At 47.9% G+C, this 22,427-nt stretch overlaps 1 protein-coding gene across 1 annotated transcript in view; it reads right to left on the bottom strand.

Annotated features, from left to right (window-relative positions):
* Positions 1-12,138, bottom strand: part of TMEM221 (transmembrane protein 221) — a 16,694-nt gene extending 4,556 nt beyond the window's left edge. Inside the window, 2 exon segments of the mRNA XM_056822182.1 lie at positions 797-882; positions 11,138-12,138. Of these exon segments, the coding sequence (XP_056678160.1) occupies positions 797-882; positions 11,138-11,430 (379 nt within the window). The 5' untranslated portion in view covers positions 11,431-12,138.
* Between the last annotated feature and the right edge of the window lie 10,289 nt (positions 12,139-22,427).

The following is a 22,427-nucleotide window of genomic DNA, read 5'->3' as shown; positions in this document are numbered from 1 at the left end:
TCCCTTTTAATGCTCGTGCCATCTCTCTACTACTTAGCTCCAATTTACACTGTCTATATGGTAGGTGTACCCTGCTTGCATGTTGGCTCCCATATTAGGCTGAGAGCTCCTTTAGAGTATCTCCAGCCCTCAGCACAGTGCCTGGCCCTTGGCAGGCATCTAGAGAATATTTTTCCCCTCAGAACGCAGAATGTCAGAGCTTAGAGGGCCCTTAAAGCCCAGGATGTCAGAGCTGAGGAGAAACTACAAAAAGTAATCATGGCAATATATATAGGAAACAGCAATGGACTTGGAGTCAGGAGACACAGCTTCAAAGGTGACCCTCCCCAGCTGTGTGACCTTAGGTAAGTTCATCAATTCCTTAGCCTCAAGTTGTTTCACCTATAAAATGGAAGACAGCAGCATTCATACTACTAACCTCAGAGGGTTGCTGGGGGGAAAGCCCATTATAATACCTTCAAGCCCTTCCTGAATAAAATGTCAAGTGGTTTTAGAAATGTCCAGGCGGGGAGGAACTGTAGAGATCACTCAAGTCAGCCTTCTTGCTCTACACATGGGACAACCAAACCCTAGTTAGTCTGTCCTCGGGTCACACTGCCAATTAGCAGTAGACCCTGGGCATCCTGCCGCCCAGCCCAGGCAGGGGCTGCATAACTTGGCATGGGAAGGAGGGTGGAGGGTTCAGAGAAGAGGAACAGGCAATTCAGGAGTCAGCCACCAGCAAGTGTTGGGTTAAACGGGTGGCTTATAGCCCTTGCCCTTCCATAGGGTGTTGGGGAAAGAGATGGACACCTACCTGCTAAGTACACAGATACTCCACAGCAGAAGAAGCCAATGGAGACATGTCGGAGACAGCGGCTATCTGACAGGAACCAGTCAGCCCTGTCAAGAAAGAGGTTTTAAAATAAGGAAGGCAAAGCAGCAAAAGGACATGATGGGTAGATTTGGAGTCCAAAGGCTTAATTGAGGTTCTCTAGTGATAAAGAGCTCACTACCACTAAAGGTGACTATCTAAGCTACAGTAGATAGCTGTTGTTAGGAAGTTTTCCAAGTGTGCTGAGTTCAAGTCTCTTCTATGACCTATTGTTTCCTTATTTATAAAATGAGGTCATCAAATCTCTTCCATCCTCTAGGTCTGGGGAATCAGCCTTTGCAAATCCTAGTTTTGCCTTCTGGGGTCAAGGCAAATCCTTCTCCCATGGCATAGTCAACTTTTGAATACCTTTTCAAAGGTTACTATCATTCCAAGTTGCCAAAATCTTCCTTCCTACCTTCCTTCCTCCCTCCCTCTCTTCCTCTTTCTCTCTCTTGGAAGATATTAAAAGAAGAGAGAGGTCTACTGTTCTTCATGTAAATGATGCCTTCCTTCTTTCCTTCCTTCCTTCCTTCCTTCCTCTCTCCCTCCCTCCCTCCCTCCCTCCCTTCCTTCCTTCCTTCCTTCCTTCCTTCCTTCCTTCCTTCCTTCCTTCCTCCCTCCCTCCCTCCCTCCCTCCCTCCCTTCCTTCCTTCCTCCCTCCCTCCCTCCCTCCCTCCCCCCTCCCTCCCTCCTTCCCTCCCTCCCTCCCTCCTTCCTTCCTTCCTTCCTTCCTTCCTTCCTTCCTTCCTTCCTTCCTTCCTTCCTTCCTTCCTTCCTTCCTTCCTTCCTTCCTTCCTTCCTTCCTTCCTCCCTTCTCTCTTTCTTTCTCTCTTTCTTTCTCTCTTTCTTTCTTTCTCTCTCTCTCTTTCTTCCTTTCTTTCTTCCTTCCTTCCTTCCTTCCTTCCTTCCTTTCTTTCTTTCTTTCTTTCTTTCTTTCTTTCTTTCTTTCTTTCTTTCTTTCTTTCTTTCTTTCTTTCTTTCTTTCTTTCTTTCTTTCTTTCTTTCTTTCTTTCTTTCTTTCTTTCTTTCTTTCTTAAGACAGAAGGCTAGGCAAATAGGGTTAAATGACTTGCCCAGGATCACACAGGTAAGAGGTGTCTGAGGCCATATTTGAAGCCAGGTCCTTCTAACTCCAGACCTGGCTCTCTATCCCCTGTGCCACCCAGCTGCCTTGCCAATATCTCTCCTAGAAGGTAGCACCCAGAAATGCATGAGATACATACTAACGAAGATTAGACACAGAATTTAGAGTTGGAAAAAGACCTTAGAAGCCATGTAATATGGCTCATTCATGTCCCCAGTCCCCAATCTCTGCTTGAAGATCTCCGGGTAAGAGGAAGCTACCTACGTAGGACATCTCAAATGAGGCAGGAGGCAGTTTGGTACCCTAAAAAGCAAGCTAACTGGGGCCAGGCCTGTGCTGGCATCCCACCTGTGATCCTTAAACTAGGGGATGAAGTAGGTCATTTAGGCTTGGAGTCACAAAGACTTGAATTCAAATCCTGCCCCAGACCCTGGGCAAGTCATTTAATCTCTGATTCTCAGTTTCCACATCTGTATAATAGACATAAAAATAGCATCTACCTCCTGGAGTTGTCATGAGGATCAAGGGAGATAATCTATATAAAATGCTTTCCAGGTTTTGAAGTACTACATCAATGCTTGCTATAGAGCACCAGGCCTGGAGTCAGGAAGATTCATCTTCCTAAGTTCAAGTCCAGTCTCAGATACGTACTAGTTGTGTGACCCTGGGCAAGTCACTTTATCCTATTTTCCTCAGTTTCCTCATCTGCAAAATGAGCTGGAGAAGGAAATAGCAAACTATCTGTGTGACACTGGGCTAGTCACTTAACCCTGCTTGCCTCAGTTTTCTTATCTATAAAACAAGCTAGAGAAAAAAAATGCAAACAATCTATGTGACCCTGAATAAAGTCACTTAACTCTGTTTACCTCATTTTCCTCATCTGTAAAACAGGGTGGAGAAGGGAATTGTAAACTATCTGTGTGACCCTGAACAAGTAATTTCATCCCGTTTGCCTCAATTTCCTCATCTGTAAAATGAGCTGGAGAAAAAAAATGGCAAACCACTCCAGTATCTTTGCCAAGAAAACCCCAGAGGGGTAAGGTATGAAGAGACAGACAAAACTGAAACAGCCAAATGCCAAATAATATTTTAGCAGCCATGTGACACCAGGGTAAGTCCCTCAGACACCCTGGGTCTCGGTTTCCCCTTTTATAATATGAGGGAGTTGAATTAGAGGGTGTCTGAGGATCCATCCAGGTGTGGATGGATGCTAACAGTTAGGGCGTTCTCCTTGGCATCGAGCTTCCATCTTCCCCTCTGCAGTTTGCCTCTCCTTCTCCTGGGCCATCAGATTCCTCATTGTGGAGCTCTTTCCAGAGAGCAGCAAAAGGCTCCACTGAAATGGTCTTCGCCAGCCAATAGTCCAACAACTCTTGTTTTAGAAGCAAAGAAACTGAGCCCCAAGAGGAGTTACCACAGTATCCGGGATGGTGAGGATGGTGGTGCACAGAGCACCAGGCTTGGAAGCAGGAAGACCTGAGTTCAAAACCTGCTTCAGACACTTTCTATTTGTGTGACTCTTTGCAAATCTCTTACTCTGACTTGCAGTTTCCTCAGTTTCCTCAACTGTAAAATGAGAATAATAAGGGCAAATCTGGTTTCAGGGACTGATTAGCAGTGGGACCTGAGGCACATCATTTAATGCACATCTACCTCAGTTTCCTCTTCGGTTAAATGGGAACAGTAATGGCACCTTATTTCCCAGAATTGTTGTGAGGATAAAATGAGACAGTATTTGTTCAGCGCTTAGCACAGTGTCTAGCACAGGGTAGGGGCTATATTATTATACTTACTATATAAATGCATTATACTAATATACTTACTATTTATATAGTGGTTTTTAAAAACCCTCACCTTCTGTTTTAGAATCAGACTGTGTATTATTAGTTCCAAGGCAGAAGAGCAGTAAGGGCTAGGCCATGGGGGTTAAGTGACTTGCCCAGGGTCACACAGCTAGGAAGTGTCTGAGGCAAAATTGGAACCCAGGACTTCCTGTCTCTAGGCCTGGCTCTCTATCCACTGAGCCACCCAGCTGCCCCCTATCTAATGTTTTAAGGTCTAAAAAGCCCCGTCCACAAGGCTGCCGGCAGAGCTCGCAGCACAGTCTCCCAGAACTGGCTCTGCCTGGAATGGGATTGGGTTGACTTGGATAGCCCTGAATTCTAGTCTTGGTTTGGCCTATTCCCCCTTCAAGGGGGACAGCCAACTGCAGCCACAGCAGATCAGTAAGGAAGCCAGGAGAAACCAAAGGAGCCTTATCTCTCAGATTCATTAGCACGTCACTAACTGGACAGACAGGTCCGGCCAGGTGAAAAGCCAGAATTTATAGAACACAGAAGATCAGAGCTGGGAGAGGCCTTACAGTAAGAAATGTCACAACTGTGGGAGGGCCCTGTGGGCAGAGAACCTCCGAGCTGAGAGGGGCCTGAGAACAGAGAATGGCAGGCCCATTTTTTTTTGTAATCCTTACCTTCTTCCTTACAATCAGTACCATGTATTGGTTCCAAGACAGCAGAGTTGTAAGGGCTGGGCAATGGGGGTCAAGTGACTTGCCCAGGGTCACACAGCTGGGAAGTGTCTGAGGTCAGATTTGAACCCAGGACCTCCCATCTCAAGACCTGACTCTCAATCCACTGAGCTACCCAGCTGCCCCCTGAATTTGTACTTTGAATGCTCTAGATACTAGTATTTGAGGGGCCACCAAACCTGTTAACAGGCAACTCACAATAAGGAAGCTCCCTCCATCAATGTTGACAGTGCCTGATGTCTGGGGTACCCAGGTTTAAGCCACTTAGCCCTACCGTCACACAATCAGTATTTCCAAGTCAAGCACTGATCCCACTATAAGAAATGATAGACAGGAGGATTTCAGAAAGAGCTGGGAAGACCTCTATGAACAGATGCAGAGTGGAATGAGCAGAACCAGAGATCACTATACACAGTGGAATGATCCCCTGGGATAGACTCGGCCACTCTCAACAGTCAAATGATCTGGGATGATCCCAAAAAACTTATGACAGGGAATGCTATCCACCTCCAGAGGGAGAACTGCTGCCTTTCACATCAGTGTATTTTTGGTTTTATTTGGGGGTTTGGATTACGTTTGACTTTGCTTTTACAACAATGACCAATATGGAAGTGTATTTTGCATGATAATACATGTATGGTCCAGGTCAAATTGCTTATCATTTCCTAGTGGGGAGAAGGAAGGGAGGGAGGGAGACAATTTGGATCTTGTAACTTTGGCATACATATGTTGAAAAATTGCCATTATATATTATTGGGAAAATAAAATATCAATGGGAGAAAAAAGAATTCAACCCATATTCTTTATTTTGAAGCCAGTTCCCAGTTCCACTCTCTTTATAATTATTGTGAGTTATTATTATAAGATTATAAGATATATATGAAAGTTTCTAATATATCATATATGAAAAGATTATAAGATATATTAGTGAAAGTGAATTCTTTATTCTCTTTGTCTATTTTGAGTTAATCTAAGAAACCCTTACTTAACCCCTACTTAACACTTTGTTATCAAGTAAGAGGATTCACAAGTCACTAACTTGGAGAGTTTTGCCCTTTTAACCCAATTAATTAGAGACTTGTAAATCCTTTGATAAGAGTTTACACCTCCAGAGGTTGATAGGTGGATCCCACAGACACTGCCCCCTTGGCAGTGCTGGCAATTTGGAAGCTGTGATTGGCCTCTGTGAAGAGGGGAGGGGGAAGGAGAGAACTATAAAAAGTCCTGAATTTCTTTGGCTGAGTCTCTGGCTTGAATCTTGGGCTTGGAGCTTCTGCTGGTGACCTGCCTCTTGGAGGTGACTTTGGACTTGGACCTCAGCTTTAACTTGGGACTTTGGCTCTTGGACTGTTTCTTTTGTGAGTGAGTAGCTGGTCTTCCTTTCCTGGCTTTTAGAGAGATTAGTTCTGGAGAGGCCTTCCCCTCTTGGAGGAGGCTGTGTGGTTGAGGGTTAACAAGCCCTGCCAGGTTGACCTGATCACTGGAGCAATATTTAGTATGATAGGCTAGATATCTTCTTGACCTTCTTCTTACATTTCTCTACTTTCACTCTTCCCACCTCTTTGTAAATAAAGTTACTAAAAGTCATTTTGACTTGAGCTATAATATTTTTAAATTGGCAACCACAATATTAATTCAGAATTCTCATATATTTAGTCAAACTCTTAATTTAATTCCTTACATATTGTAAGTATAACTCAGTGGAATTGCTTGTCGACTCCAGGAGAGGGGCGGGAGACATGGATCATGTAAAAATGGAAAAAAAAATTTTTTTAATTATATTAAGATATACTGTAAGTCATACTTGCCTCATTCTGGTATCAATCCTGTTCAATCCACCTGCCAACTTTCTAATGTCTTCAGGGTGTAGTAAATAGTCAAAATTGATGCCAAAAAGGCTTGGGTTCAAATCTTACCTTTCCCCCATTTTTTAAAACCCTTAATTTCTGTCCTGGTTACAACCCTAAGAGAGAAGGACAAGGACTAGGCAATGGGGGTTAAGTGACTTGCCCAGAGTCACACAGCAAAGATGAGTCTGAGGCCAGATTTATACCCACGGTCTCCTATTTCTAGTCCATGCTCTTAATCCACTAAGCCATCTAGTTGCCCCACCTTTTACCCCCAATGGTGAAGAATGAGAAAAATGTATTTTATTAATTGGAAAAAAATTTTTAATGGAAAACTATTATACAGGTTGGACTAGATGGTCTCTAAAACCCCATCCAATTCCTAAAACTATGAAGCATTCCTCAATCGTTTGGGATCCCATCCTGTCGCTAGATGTGTGCTTCTGTCCCCCTGGTGGGAATGAGTTCCAGGCCCTCCTTCACCCTCCGCTAGGCCCCTTAGACAGGAGCCCCCCACATGGCCCTACTGGCAGCAACACCTCTGCCCTTGCTGTCAGTGGCTCCCTGCCTGGGGTTAATGATTTCCTCAGGTCAGCAGCAGCTAGCTTCATCTGCAAGGTGACCCACAGGAATATGAAGCCTTGGTATGCCCGCTTTCCCAAACCTCCCACCCTCACCACCCTCCAGGTCAGGCTGCCTGAAGCCTGAAGTCCCTGTCAGATTCAACAGTGACTCCCCAAGGAGGAAGTAAGATCTACAGGGTGTTTAGACTTCTACTGGGCCCCAGATGGTAGGCAGAGGAGCGATGGAGGGAAGTCAAAGAGAGGCAAATATTTTTTGTTAATCCTCACCTTCTATCTCAGAATCAATACTATGTATTGGTTCCAAGGCAGAAGAGAGGTAAGGGCTAGGCAATGGGGTTAAGTGACTTGTCCAGGGTCACTCAGCTAGTGTCTGAGATTACATTTGAACCCAGGATCTCCTGTCTTTAGGGCTGGCTCTCTATCCTCTGAATTACCTATCTGCCTCAAGTGCAGACAAATTTAGATTGAATGTTAGGAGAAACACCTTAACAAGGAAAGCTGTTCCAAAGTGGAATGAGCTACCCCCATTGGGGGGAGGGAGAGAACATGCCCTCTTTATCCCCGTGAGCCCTGAAGCTTATTTACTTATCAGGAAAGTTAAGAGGGGGTTCCTGTTCAACCCCTCTTTTGGATTAAGTGCCTTCTATCATCTCTTCCCCCTTAGAGATTCTGATCATGTTTGAATTAAAAAGCTCTTCTCCTATTTGTAACTGGAAAAATAAAGATACATTTTTTTTAAAAAAGGTCTTCTCCTTCCAAAATTCATTCTAGATTTAAGGATTTGAACCCAAGGCTTCTGGCATCAAATCTAACACCCTATCTGCTACACCATGAGAGTGTTAGACAGTTGGCAGACGAATTCCAGTGTGGAAGGAGGAGGGTCTGGGAAGAAGGACAGGACACCAAAAATGTGGTGTTCTTTGGACCAGAAAATCCTCTTTGCTTCCTTCTGGTTCCCCCCTCCCCCAATTCACTTTCTGCTCTTTTTTTGCTTTTCTTTCTGAGCTGATCTCCATAGGCAGGGAGGAGAAAGACAGAGACACATGGATCCATATCATAGATCCCAGAATGATGTGATGTATTACAGGTCCTTAGAACCCAGAATGGGATGTCAGAGCTGAGGAGATCTTCAACATCAGCTTGTTCAGTTGTGTCTGACTCTTCATGACCCCATTTGGGGTTTTCTTGGCAAAGATACAGGAAATGGTTTACCATTTCCTTCTCCAGCTCATTTTACAGATAAGGAAACTGAGTCCAACTGGGTTAAATGACTTTCCCATGGTCACACAATTGGTATCACTAGTCTTAAGGCTGGATCTGAACTCACAAAGATGAATCTTCTTGATTTCCAAACCTGGTGCTCTATCCACAGTACCACCTAGGCTTATTTTACAGATATGGAAACTGAGGCCCAGAGAATCAAGGTACCAGGTGATTTATGCACATTAGTACAGGGATCTCTCCGATGATGCCAGTTAGTACCTTTTCTCCAACTTGTAGTCTTAGGGAGTTCCTAGAATACCAAGAATTATGTGATTTGCCCCAGATAACATTCTAATTGTGTGTCAGAGCATAGGTTTGAATCCAGCCTCCAAGGCCAGATTTGTCCACTCTACCTTTAATTAACATTGGTTCCATTGAGTTAAACTGTCGAAATGACTTTCCTGAAGTGCCTTCCCACAGAAATTATCTCCAGATTTTTCCTGCATAAATTTTATACATACAATGTTCACTCTTCTTTTGTCTTTCTTAGCATAATTAGCAAAGGTATTTTTAAAACCCTTACCTTCAATCTTAGAATAAGTATTGTGTATTGGTTCCAAGGCAGAATAGCAGGAAGGGCCAGGCAATTGGGGTTAAGTGACTTGCCCAGGGTCACACAGCTGGGAAGGGTCTGAGGCCACATTTGAACCCAGGACCTCCTGTCTCTAGGCCTGACTCTAAATCCACTGAGCCACCCAGCTGCCCCCCTTAGTATAGATTCTAAGATGGAAGGTAAGGTTTAAAAAAAAAAAGATCATCCTCATTAAATTTCATCCTGGTAAATTTGTCTCCATAGTCTCAACTTGTCAAGATCCTGACTCATTCCAACATGTTAGGTATTTCTCCTTGCTGCATATCACTAAAATTTGATAAGCATTTTATACGAGTCATGGATTAAAATGATCAGCATCACAGAGCCAATGAGAAATCCCAGAGCACTCCTCTGGAGACCTCCATCCAAGCTGGCATCAACACATTGATGACTACTTTGGAATCTGCTCATTCAACCAGCTCCAAATACACCCAACTCTCTTATAATCTAATAATGATAATAATACTACTTAGCACACACATAGTGCTTCAAGGTTTGTGAAGAGAATAATATGTTAACTCATTTTGCTCCATTTAGCCAATATTACTTCCTCTTGTCCTCAAGAAAAGCATTAGTAGAGGGCAGTTGAGTGGCTCAGAGAGTCAGGGCCAGAGACCGGATGGGTTCAAAATCTGGTCTCAGATACTAGCTGTGTGACCCTGGGCAAGTCACTGAACCCCCATTGCCCAGCCCTTACTATCTTCTGCCTTGAAACCAATACACAGTATTGATTCCAAGATGGAAGGTGGGTGTTTTAAAAAATTAATTAATTTTTTAAAAAGGAAAAGAAAAGCATTAGTAACTGTCAAATGGTTTCCTGAAATTAAGGTATATCTAGAGCATTCTCCAAGTCTAGTAACCCTGTCAGAAAAAGGAAATGAGTTAATCTGGCATAACCTGTGCTTGATGAAGCTATGTAGGCTCCCTAGGATGGCTGTTTCCTTTTCTAAATATTCACTAACCATCCTTCCATTATTCTATTCTAGGGCAAGGATTAGACTAGACGATTCTTCTACCTCTAACATCCTGTAATTCCACAATTCTGAGAACAAGTATTCCTTGTCTTTCCAAATAACTCTTCCTTCTTTCTTGTTCACCTCCTCCCCTACTCTAAATTTCCAGGTTAAATATCCCTGCATGACCTCCAGTCCCCTCCCCATCATCATCAGTCACCCCCCCCCCTGTATTCATTCCAACTTGTCAATGTCTTGACTAAAACAAGAGAGTAAAGGCTCTTTCCTTATGTAGTTCAAGCTTTTATTCATCCCCAGCTCTACAAGTTCTACAACTTTAGAAGCCATTGGAAGGTCTTGGGTTCCAATCTGCTCTGACACTTCTTAGCTACGTGACCCTGGGCAAGTCACTTAATCTCAATTGCAAGACCCTTACCACTCTTCTGTCTTTAGAATTTATCAGTTCTGGGGCAGCTGGGTAGCTCAGTAGATTGAGAGGCAGCCCTAAAGACAGGAGGTTCTGGGTTCCAAAATGGCCTCAGATACTTCCTAGCTGTGACACTTTGGTCATGTCACTTAACCCCCATTGCCTGGCTCTTACTTCTCTTCTGCCTTGGAATCATTACACAGTGTTGATTCTAAGACCAAAGGTAAATGTTTGGGGAAAGAAAAAAACCATCAATTCTAAGACAGAAGGCAAGATTCTTTTGCTTGTTTTTAAAGAATAGGATGGGGCCCTGAGACTGGAAAGTCTGAGAATTGATTGCTTTAACCAAATCCTTTTTCAGAGGTTCCCTTTTACCCTATTCCTCTCCTCTAGTCCCCTATGCCTGGCCTTTGAGGTCAATAAAGACCTGGCTGAAAAGCAGGCCTTGGGTTAGGTCAGGGGGGGAGAGAGAGAATAATCGGGTGCTCTTCTCCTCCTGAGGATCAAAGATTCAGAGCTGGAAGGGGCCTTAGGGGGCCGTCCGACCTTCCCCAACCCCGCTATCCACAAGGAAAACCCGAAGCCCAGACGACTTCCGACACTTGCCCAACATCGCAGAGGCAGTCCCAGTTTCTGACTAGAGTCAGCACTTTCCCCACTAAACTGCACATCCTGTGGGAGCTGATTGGCCTTTTGAGGATCAGGGCAGAGTCCCAGAGTGAGCCGGGAGGTGAGCGAAGTTCAAGTCCCGGCCCTACCATCAACCTGTGAGATTTGAGGCAAATCCTGAGCTCCTTTTGTAAAATGAGGGGTTGGACCGGGTAACTGATAAGGACGGAAATCAGTCCCAAAGTCCCTCCTGGCTGATAGTCGACGTTCCAAGGCTCCTCCCAGCCCCGACTTTCCTCTGTCTAAGCCCTCTCCCAGCCATTCCTATTCCACTATTTCGTGTTCTGGCCTGAGGGACGGCGGCTGGAAGCTGGGAGCCACGCCTGGGTCCCTACCTGTCCGGACCGGTCCGTGCCAGCTCGGCGCTGAGATGGCACAGCAGGAGGCAAAAGAAGAGCGCGCAGAGGTTAAGCGCCAGGCAAAGCGCACTCAGCGCCGAGGCCAAGGGCAGCAGCACCCCGGTGGCCCCCTCGGCCGCCCCCTCCATGCCCAGGTTCCGGCCCCACAGCTCTGCGCGACCTGCCTGGAGCTGGAAGAGGAGCTGCGACGAGAGGAGAGACATGACAGCAGCCAGGATTCCCAGGAGCACTAAGACGGACAGGGCAGGCCCGCTGGATGCCCAGGGCATGGTCGGCGCCAGGGGAGGGGCACGGAACTGAGAAGCAGAATTGGGGGTGGGAGGTGGAGAGGCTGGGGAAGGGAGAAAAGGTAAAGGATAGGGCGGGGGGCGCTGGGATTGGAAGGGCAAGAGAGTTGGATGGGGCCTGGGCGGCGATTGGGGTCAAGGTAGGAAGTGGTTTAAACCAGGAGGGGAGCGGAGAGAGAATGGGGCAGTCGAATCAGACCCTTAAGCAGATGGGAGTGTCCTAGGGTTCCAGGGTGGAGCGGAGGGTGGGGTGGGGGGAGGATTGAGTGGAGAGTAGTGCCCTAGGGTGCCAAGGGGGCAGCGGGGGCAGGCTCCAGACTGGAGGGAGGGTTTAGAGTGCCAGGGGACAGCGGAGCAGAAGGTGGAAGGTTTTGGGCGGGGGCTGGAGGCTGGGGAGGGGAAGATGAGAAGGGAGCGGGGGGACAGTGGAGCTGCTGAGGCGAGAGTGTGGGATGGAGAGAGGCTGCTGGAGGTGAGGGTGCTGAGGGTCAGTGGGATGGCAAGGACAGTTCTAGGCTGGGGAGAGGCTTCTGGGAGTTGAGGGGGTGGGAAGGTCAGGACTCGGGTTTGGAGAGAGAAAGAGACGGGGTCCAAGAGAGGAAAGAGCGCAGCTGGGGAGTCTGAGGGGATCCGGCCAGGAGAGAAGGGAGCAGCGGGCGGGGCAGCTGCGGCCAGAGAAGTGGAGCGGAGAAAGTGACAAAGAACTTTGGTCGAAACTTCTCAGTCCTCCCCGCCTCCCCATCCAATGTGGATCGCTCTCTCGGGGCCGCGGGGCGGAGCTGGCGCCACCTGAAGGGGAGGGGGCCAGGCAAGGGAGGAAGAGACCAGAGTGGGGACCGAGGGGACCGAAGGCTGAGAGAGGTGGGCTGCCGCCACCGCCGCCGCCGCTGCACCTGCCGCACAGTCCTCCAGTTCTTTGTCTCAGCTTTGGTTTTGTCTAGGCTTGTCTCTCCAATGGTCTATTTCTCCCTGTCTTCTAAAATCCAGGGTTTAGAGCTAGAAAGACTATTGGAGACCATCTTCTAATCCAACCACTTTATTTTATAAATGAGGAAACTGAGGCCCAGAAATGTGAAGGGGCTTGTTGGGCAAGGTCACACAATTGGTAAATAGCAGTCTCCTTGTTTACAGAAGTGGGGAAAGGTCGGGTCTTCCCGTATTTCTCTCTCAATCTTTCCCGAGTTCATTTCAGTCTCTACTTTTGTGCCTCTCTTTTTTCCCCCTCCTCCCTTTCTCTTCTAATCTTCTCTGTCTGTCCCTCAGGGTCTCTCCTTCTGTCTCTGTACTCCTTTCCTTCTTTTCCTGTTGGAGTTTCTCTCTGTGTCTCTGTGTCCTCATTGCCTCTGTCAGAGTATCTCAGCCTGTATTTTCTGGCACTGTCTCCCTGTCTCTCTCTGACTCTCACTCTGTGTCTGTCTCTTCTATGTCTGGAAAAGGTCCCTGTTCTCAAGAATTTTTTCAATCAAGCCCATCATCAAGGGGAGAGGAGTGGGGAAAGGACTGGAAATTTAAGAAAGGAAAGAAAAGAAAACCCTGCCTTATAACCACCTTGCCATTTCAGCAGATATCTCCTGGATAGATTAAAACTCATATCTCATTCCCCAGCACTGTGAAGTCAGAATATTCTCTTCTGCCTGAGTGCCCAGCACTCCAGGAAAAGAGGAGCTCAGACTTCTTTTGAAAATCAGTTTAGGTGACTCAGTGGATTGAGAGCCAGACTCAGAGATGGGAGGTCCTGGATTCAAATGTGACCTCAGACACTTCCTAGCTGTATGGCCCTGGGCAAGTCACTTAACCCCCATTGCCTAGCCCTTACCACTCTCTTGCCTTGGAAAAGACAAAAGATAAGCACTATAATTTTTTTTAATCAGCTTAGATGCTAATCAGCTGAAGAATCACTAAGTAAATAGTGATGCATTCATCTATTTCTATGCTAAAACACATAAGGAATGTGATGGTTGCAGAGAAGTTTGGGAAGACTTATATGCACTGATGCAAATTGAAGTAAGCTGAGCCAGGAAAGCAATATACACAATGACTGCAAAAATGTAAATGAGAGGGGAAACCCCTCCAACAACAGCAATAAGAAACTGAAAGCTGTGTAATTATGTCCAAAGCTGGCCCCAGAGAAAAAAAATAAGGAAATACCCCTCCCTCCCTTCCTTAAAAAGATAGAAGACCATGGACATGGAACATTGAATGTACTATCAGATTCTGGAAGATAAAGTGGTTGTGTTTTGCTGAAAAGGTTTTTTCCTTCTTTTTGTTTGTAACAGCAGATGGCTTGATGGGTAGGAGGACAGAGAAGGCTATATTTAGCAATGAAGGTGATGAAAAAAACAAAAGATATTAATAAATGTTTAAAGAGTCAGGTGAGATTTCACTTCACACTATGCAGACTGGCAAAGATGAAAACAGTCATAAAGCAGTCGGTTCCCAAAGATGGAAATAGTCAGTGTGGCTTACTGGTTCATTGTTGGTGGAATTATGATGCTATCCAGTTGTTTTGGATTTGGAAGTATGCTCATACCCAGCAATCCTATTACTGAGCAAATAATTCAAGGAAGTCAAAGATAGAAATAAAAGTCCATTATATGCCCAATTCATAGTAATATTCTTTGTAGTAACACAATTAGTCAATTAGTCCTCAAATATTTATTAAGCATGTAATAGCCAGGCACCAATGCTAAGTGCTGGGAATAGAAAGAAAAGCAAGAAGCAATCCCTGTCCTCAAGGAGCTCACATTCAAATGTGGGAAACACTTGGCAAAAAATAACACGTAAGACATGTGCAAAAGGAAAGTCTTTGTATAGGTCTGGGAAAGGTCTCCTGAAAAAGGTAGGTTTTGAGCTGAATGCTAGAGGAAGCCAGGAGATGAGGAGGGATTGTATTCCAGGCATGAAGGCAGCCAGAGAAAAGGCATAGGTCAGGAGATGAAGTGTAGTATATGAGGGACAGAAGGGAAGCCAACTGAATGAGAGAGGGAGTAGTATAATGAGAGGGTAGTAGTGTAAGAAGCCTGGGAAGATAGGAAGAAGTCAGGTTGTGAAGGACTTTAAAAGCCAAAAGATTTTATATTTGATCCTGGAGGTAATAGGGAGCCATTGAAGTTTATTGAGCAAGAGAGTGGACATGCTCAGGCTTGAACTTTACAAAGATCACTTTGATAGCTGAGTGGAGGATGAGACTGGGGTGGGGAGAGACAGGCAAGGACACCAACCAGAAGGCTATTTATTGTATTAATCCAGGCATGAGCTGATGAGAATTAGGACCAGTGTCCAAGGAGAGAAGGGGGAGTTTTCAAGAGATTTTGTGAAGCTAGACATGATCGGACTTGACAATTGATTGAATATCAGTGGAGGTGGGGAGTAAGTGAAAATGAGGAGTCAAGGATGGCAGTTAGACTTAGAGCCTGGATGCCAAAGTCCTTGGGCAGTAATAGGCAAGTTCAGAAGAGGGCTTGGAAGGAAAGATGTGTCCTTTAATTGGCAAAGGGATGAAAATATGACTATATTATGACTAAAAGGCAGTCTAGAGGAGCAGATAGAACTAGGAAGAACTGGATTCAAGTCCAGTCTCTAACATATCTTGCCTGTGTGATCCTAGGTAAGTCACTTAACCTCAGTGCCACTGAGTGAAGTTAGTACAGTAAGAGATGAAGATGCTTTAAGGAATAGAGATGGGAGCAGCTAGGAAGCACAGTGGTCAGAGCTCCAGGCCTGGAGTTGGATGGTCCTGGGTTTAAATATGGCCTCATATATTTCCTAGCTGAGTGACCCTGGTCAAGTAATTTAACCTCAGTACCAATATTGTTAGTAATGCTGTTAGGAAAAGGGATGAAGACAGGTAGGATTAGTGCTGAGGACAGGGATGAGGATGTGGATGGAAATAACATCATCTGGGCATCATGGTGATGTGAGCTATAGATATTTATAGACAAGTGGCCATCCAACCTTGGCTGGAGCCCTTCAGTTGAGGGCTGCATCATCTACCAGCTTCAGAGGTGGTCCCTTGCACTTGTGGAGAGCTCCACTTGGAAGATTTTCCTTACAGGAAGCTTAACTGCTCTCCTTCACAGCTCCTGCCCTTGGTTCTCTTTCTGGGGATAACATAATGGGCCTAATAATCCCTTCTTAGGTGGTGGCCATCCAGATCCTAGAGGAAAGGTGTCATATATGCCCCCCTTTCCTGTCTTCCCTGGGCTAAGCATCCCCAGTTCCTTCAGTCAGCTCTCATAGGAAAGGAACTCCAGATTTTCTTCCATCTTGGTCACAAGAGCCTTTTTAATTTCCTCTGAGGCCCACAGTACAGGGATGGGGAAGTGGTAGCAGGGTCTTACCTGGCCTGAAAAGCAAATCCCAGGACACCACACACTGAGAGTTTTTAACCACTCAAGCACCAATCCCAGCTTGGTAAGGGCTGCTGGGATATGGCTGCCTGCAGTGGGGAAGGGACTTTCATGACAGGTGGTTGGGTTGGGCAGGGAAGGAGCTAAGGGAAAAGCAGAGCCCCCAAAGAGTGCTCAGCAGCTAGGTGGCACAGTGGAATAGAGCACTGGACATGGGAATCAGGAAGACTCATCTTCATGTGTTTAAAGCCTGCCTAATATTCTTTCTTTCTTTCTTTCTTTCTTTCTTTCTTTCTTTCTTTCTTTCTTTCTTTCTTTCTTTCTTTCTTTCTTTCTTTCTTTCTTTCTTTCTTTCTTTCTTTTCTTTCTTTCTTTTCTTTTCTTTCTTTTCTTTCTTTTCTTTCTTTCTTTCTTTCTTTCTTTCTTTCTTTCTTTCTTTCTTTCTTTCTTTCTTTCTTTCTTTCTTTCTTTCTTTCTTTCTTTCTTTCTTTCTTTCTTTCTTTCTTTCTTTCTTTCTCTCTTTCTCTCTCTCTCTCTCTTTCTTTCTTTCTCTCTTTCTCTCTTTCTTTCTCTCTCTTTTTCTCTCTTTTTCTCTTTCTTTCTTTTCCCCCTCATACACTTTCTAGCTGGGATGGCCCTGGCAAGTCACTTAACCTTGTTTACCTCAGTGTCCTCATCTGTAAAATGACTTGGAGAAGGAAATAGCACACCACTCCAGCATCTTTGCCAAGAAAACCCCAAATGGGATCATGACCAGTTGAACATCAAAACAAATGATTAACAGCAGTCTGTAGAAAGGGATTCTAACCTCCTCAATCCAAAATATTATGCCTCTCTTAATGAAGATAAAGATAAAATTAGTTCTTTTGACTACCACATCACTGTTGCCTCATCTTGAGACTGCAATACAACCCCCCCACCCTCTATCTTTTTTCCAGAAAAACAAGTTGCTGTCTAACCATGCCTCCCTCATTTGTACTTGTGAAGTCATTTTTTAACCCAAGTGCAAGACCTTACATTCGCCTCTATTTAATTTCATCTTAATAGATTCAACCCAAGATTCTAGCATATTGAGATCTTTTGGAATCCTGGCATTAATTGGGTCAGCAATCCCTCCCAGCTTTGTCATCTGCAAATCTGGTAAGACTGTCATTTCCACCTTTATCCAAATCATTTCTTTTTTTTTTTTTAATTTAAAACGGGATCAGCCACAGGTTTCTAGGATCCTCCACTGGAGGGAGACTTTTTCCAAAGTGACGTCAAATTATTAATGTCTTCTCTGTGTTTGGTCATTCAACCAATTCCAAATCCTCCCAATCATACTATTGTCTAGCTTACATTGCTCCACCATTTCCACAAGAAAAGCAAGACAGATTTTGCTAAATACTTTCCTAAAATCTAGGTTAAATGCTATCTCTAGCATCTGCCCCATCTATCAGTCCACTAATCCAGTCCAAAAAAAGGAAATAAGGTTAGTCTGGCATAATTTGCCTTTGATGAAACATTTCTGATCACTGTCTCCTTTTCTAAATATTCAATAACAGTCCTTTTAGATATATGTCCTAGAATTTTGCCTGGGATTAAAGTTTTGTATAAAGGTCTATAGTTTGTAATCTCCACACTCTTATTCTCCAAAGACTTTGAGTTGTAATTCTCAGCAGCAGAAGCAGGAAGAGATTTGTAGGTACAAAAGAATCAGTTTTTTTTCTCCTGTTTATTATTATTTATTTTTTTTAATTTCTCCTTTCTGTTTAGAAAAATCATTATTTTGCATTATAAAAAATAATAATCTCAAGAACAAAATCAAGAATTTGTGATTTTTCATCAGTGTGATTGCTCCCTGGGATGACTAAGACTGGAGTCTTCCTAGGTCTTAGTAGACATTCTTGGAGGGCAGCCCTGGCTGAAAAATTAATCACCCTGAGGCTAACCTGGTGATGAGGCTCTCCTAATCTATCTAGGGCCCTGGAATCTTTGAAAGAAATTTTGCCCATCTCGTCTGGCTCTGTCTCTCCCTCTCCCTTCCTCCCTTGGCAGCCTTGGCCTTGGCCCTGATCCCAGATGAAGACAGTCTGGCCTTGGATGCTCCGGCGGCCACCTCCCTGCCCCCATTCCTAGTTTCCTTGTCTACCAGGTCTGCCTTGCCTCATCTCTCCCCCTTTTTCCCCTATGTTTTTTGGACCAGAATTGGACTTCTGGAGTGGGAACGAAGAATCCAGATAGGATTTTAGAATTGGGAAGGACCTTAAAAATCATCTATTCTAATTCCCATTTTGCAGAGGAAAAGATGGCCTCAGGTCAGCATTGGATATAAATGCCGAATTTAGTCAGGAAAATTTGAGTACAAATTCAACCTCAGACACTAGCTGGGTGACCCTGGACAAGTCACTTAACTGCTCTTTCCTCAGTTTTCTCAAGGGTAAAATGGACAAATTGTTATCATAGACTTTTAAGGTCCTTTCGCGTGCTAAATCATATGATCACACGGTAATGAGCGAGAGTGGAAAGAAGCGGGAAGAACCCAGCTCGGACTCGCCGTCTCTTGCCCAGCTCCCAACTGGTGCCCCTGCCTTTGTCTAAGCCCTGCGGCAGCTTTCCTTCGTTTGGGTTTTTTTTTCTTCCCACGGTTCCCATGGAGACCTGGCTCCGGTTGAAGGGAGGTCGGGCGGGGTGGGGTGGGGAGGGTGGAAGGGCGGGGCACAGGAACAGGCGGGACAGAGGAGGAGATGGAGCGGCTGTCCAGCTGAGCTTCCTCCCTAGCCCTGACACGAGGAGGCGCTGCTCCACCGCATATAGTAGGGGCTCTGGGCATCCCGCCCAAAGCAGGATTTTTTTTTAAAACTTTACTTCCGTCTTGGAATCAGTGCTCCGTATTGCTTCCAAGGCAAAGGATTGGTAAGGGCTAGGCAAAGAGGGGTTAAGTGACTTGGCCAGGGTCACAAAGAGAGGCAGTTTCTGAGGGCAGATTTGGACATAGGATTTTCCGTCTCTGGGCCTTGCTTTCTGAACGGTCCAGCTGCACCTTCAATGCAGGATTTTTAGAAACTACCCACCGCAGCATCTCGGGAAGCAGGTAGGGGTGCTTCATTTGCATACATTTGCATGCCGGGATACAGCCAGGTGCGCTGGAAAGAGGTTGGCCCTGAGGTTTAGAGATCTGATTGTGGAGTAAGAGATTTGCCCCACGTCACCCAGCGAGCCAGCATGGGAAGAAGTCACATCTCGACTCCCATTCCACGACTCTCTCGACGTCCCCACGCCATCGCTCCGGCAGGGCCCGAGAGCTCGTGTCCCCGCCAAAGCCCTGCCGGGGCTCCTCCCTTGGAAGTCTCAGACCCCCTGGTCTTCTCCCCTTCTCCTCCCCAATCCCAGCACGGAATAGGGGAGCAGGCCACCCCTCGTCCCCAGCACCTCTCTGAGCCCGCTGCCGCCTTTCTCATACTCCCGTCCCCCTCCCTCCCAAGGCTCCCTCGGCTCTTCTGCCCCTTTTCCTCTGGGCTGCTGAACACGGCAGGTTAGAAGGCTTGTGGTCCATGCGGCCCTCCACAGCATCAGAGAGACACTGAGGCTCAGGGAGATGGAGGCTACGGAGGCTGGAAGGCTGTGGAGCTAGGAGCCTGGAAAGCTGGGGGTCTGGGGCACTGAGGGGCAGGGCAGCTGGAGAGTTAGAGACCTGGAAATCTGGGGGTCTGGGGCACTGAGGGGCAGGGCAGCTGGAGAGTTAGAGACCTGGAAATCTGGGGGTCTGGGGCACTGAGGGGCAGGGCAGCTGGAGAGTTAGAGACCTGGAAAGCTGGGGGTCTGGGGCACTGAGGGGCAGGGCAGCTGGAGAGTTAGAGACCTGGAAAGCTGGGGGTCTGGGGCACTGAGGGGCAGGGCAGCTGGAGAGTTAGAGATCTGGAAAGCTGGGGGTCTGGGCACTGAGGGGTAGGGCAGCTGGAGAGTTAGAGACCTGGAAAGCTGGGGGTCTGGGGCACTGAGGGGTAGGGAAGCTGGAGAGTTAGAGACCTGGAAAGCTGGGGGTCTGGGGCACTGAGGGGCAGGGAAGCTGGAGAGTTAGAGACCTGGAAAGCTGGGGGTCTGGGGCACTGAGGGGCAGGGCAGCTGGAGAGTTAGAGACCTGGAAAGCTGGGGGTCTGGGACACTGAGGGGCAGGGGAATCTGGAGAGTTAGAGATCTGGAAAGCTGGGGGTCTGGGCACTGAGGGGTAGGGCAGCTGGAGAGTTAGAGACCTGGAAAGCTGGGGGTCTGGGCACTGAGGGGCAGGGCAGCTGGAGAGTTAGAGATCTGGAAAGCTGGGGGTCTGGGACACTGAGGGGCAGGGCAGCTGGAGAGTTAGAGACCTGGAAAGCTGGGGGTCTGGGGCACTGAGGGGCAGGGCAGCTGGAGAGTTAGAGACCTGGAAAGCTGGGGGTCTGGGACACTGAGGGGCAGGGGAATCTGGAGAGTTAGAGATCTGGAAAGCTGGGGGTCTGGGCACTGAGGGGTAGGGCAGCTGGAGAGTTAGAGACCTGGAAAGCTGGGGGTCTGGGGCACTGAGGGGTAGGGAAGCTGGAGAGTTAGAGACCTGGAAAGCTGGGGGTCTGGGGCACTGAGGGGCAGGGCAGCTGGAGAGTTAGAGACCTGGAAAGCTGGGGGTCTGGGGCACTGAGGGGTAGGGAAGCTGGAGAGTTAGAGACCTGGAAAGCTGGGGGTCTGGGCACTGAGGGGCAGGGCAGCTGGAGAGTTAGAGACCTGGAAAGCTGGGGGTCTGGGACACTGAGGGGCAGGGCAGCTGGAGAGTTAGAGATCTGGAAAGCTGGGGGTCTGGGCACTGAGGGGTAGGGCAGCTGGAGAGTTAGAGACCTGGAAAGCTGGGGGTCTGGGGCACTGAGGGGTAGGGAAGCTGGAGAGTTAGAGACCTGGAAAGCTGGGGGTCTGGGGCACTGAGGGGCAGGGCAGCTGGAGAGTTAGAGACCTGGAAAGCTGGGGGTCTGGGGCACTGAGGGGCAGGGCAGCTGGAGAGTTAGAGACCTGGAAAGCTGGGGGTCTGGGACACTGAGGGGCAGGGGAATCTGGAGAGTTAGAGATCTGGAAAGCTGGGGGTCTGGGCACTGAGGGGTAGGGCAGCTGGAGAGTTAGAGACCTGGAAAGCTGGGGGTCTGGGGCACTGAGGGGTAGGGAAGCTGGAGAGTTAGAGACCTGGAAAGCTGGGGGTCTGGGGCACTGAGGGGCAGGGCAGCTGGAGAGTTAGAGACCTGGAAAGCTGGGGGTCTGGGGCACTGAGGGGTAGGGAAGCTGGAGAGTTAGAGACCTGGAAAGCTGGGGGTCTGGGCACTGAGGGGCAGGGAAGCTGGAGAGTTAGAGACCTGGAAAGCTGGGGGTCTGGGACACTGAGGGGCAGGGCAGCTGGAGAGTTAGAGACCTGGAAAGCTGGGGGTCTGGGGCACTGAGGGGCAGGGCAGCTGGAGAGTTAGAGACCTGGAAAGCTGGGGGTCTGGGCACTGAGGGGTAGGGCAGCTGGAGAGTTAGAGACCTGGAAAGCTGGGGGTCTGGGGCACTGAGGGGCAGGGCAGCTGGAGAGTTAGAGACCTGGAAAGCTGGGGGTCTGGGGCACTGAGGGGCAGGGCAGCTGGAGAGTTAGAGACCTGGAAAGCTGGGGGTCTGGGGCACTGAGGGGTAGGGAAGCTGGAGAGTTAGAGACCTGGAAAGCTGGGGGTCTGGGGCACTGAGGGGCAGGGAAGCTGGAGAGTTAGAGACCTGGAAAGCTGGGGGTCTGGGACACTGAGGGGCAGGGCAGCTGGAGAGTTAGAGACCTGGAAAGCTGGGGGTCTGGGGCACTGAGGGGCAGGGCAGCTGGAGAGTTAGAGACCTGGAAAGCTGGGGGTCTGGGCACTGAGGGGTAGGGCAGCTGGAGAGTTAGAGACCTGGAAAGCTGGGGGTCTGGGGCACTGAGGGGCAGGGCAGCTGGAGAGTTAGAGACCTGGAAAGCTGGGGGTCTGGGGCACTGAGGGGCAGGGAAGCTGGAGAGTTAGAGACCTGGAAAGCTGGGGGTCTGGGGCACTGAGGGGCAGGGAAGCTGGAGAGTTAGAGACCTGGAAAGCTGGGGGTCTGGGGCACTGAGGGGCAGGGAAGCTGGAGAGTTAGAGACCTGGAAAGCTGGGGGTCTGGGCACTGAGGGGCAGGGCAGCTGGAGAGTTAGAGACCTGGAAAGCTGGGGGTCTGGGGCACTGAGGGGCAGGGAAGCTGGAGAGTTAGAGACCTGGAAATCTGGGGGTCTGGGGCACTGAGGGGCAGGGCAGCTGGAGAGTTAGAGACCTGGAAATCTGGGGGTCTGGGGCACTGAGGGGCAGGGAAGCTGGAGAGTTAGAGACCTGGAAATCTGGGGGTCTGGGGCACTGAGGGGCAGGGAAGCTGGAGAGTTAGAGACCTGGAAAGCTGGGGGTCTGGGGCACTGAGGGGCAGGGCAGCTGGAGAGTTAGAGACCTGGAAAGCTGGGGGTCTGGGGCACTGAGGGGCAGGGAAGCTGGAGAGTTAGAGACCTGGAAAGCTGGGGGTCTGGGACACTGAGGGGCAGGGGAATCTGGAGAGTTAGAGATCTGGAAAGCTGGGGGTCTGGGCACTGAGGGGCAGGGCAGCTGGAGAGTTAGA

The sequence above is a fragment of the Monodelphis domestica genome, chromosome 3, assembly GCF_027887165.1.
Source record: "Monodelphis domestica isolate mMonDom1 chromosome 3, mMonDom1.pri, whole genome shotgun sequence".
In the NCBI taxonomy this organism is placed as follows: Eukaryota; Metazoa; Chordata; class Mammalia; order Didelphimorphia; family Didelphidae; genus Monodelphis; species Monodelphis domestica.
Note: the sequence above shows the minus strand (reverse complement) of the source record. Positions and strands in the feature narration are given on the sequence as shown.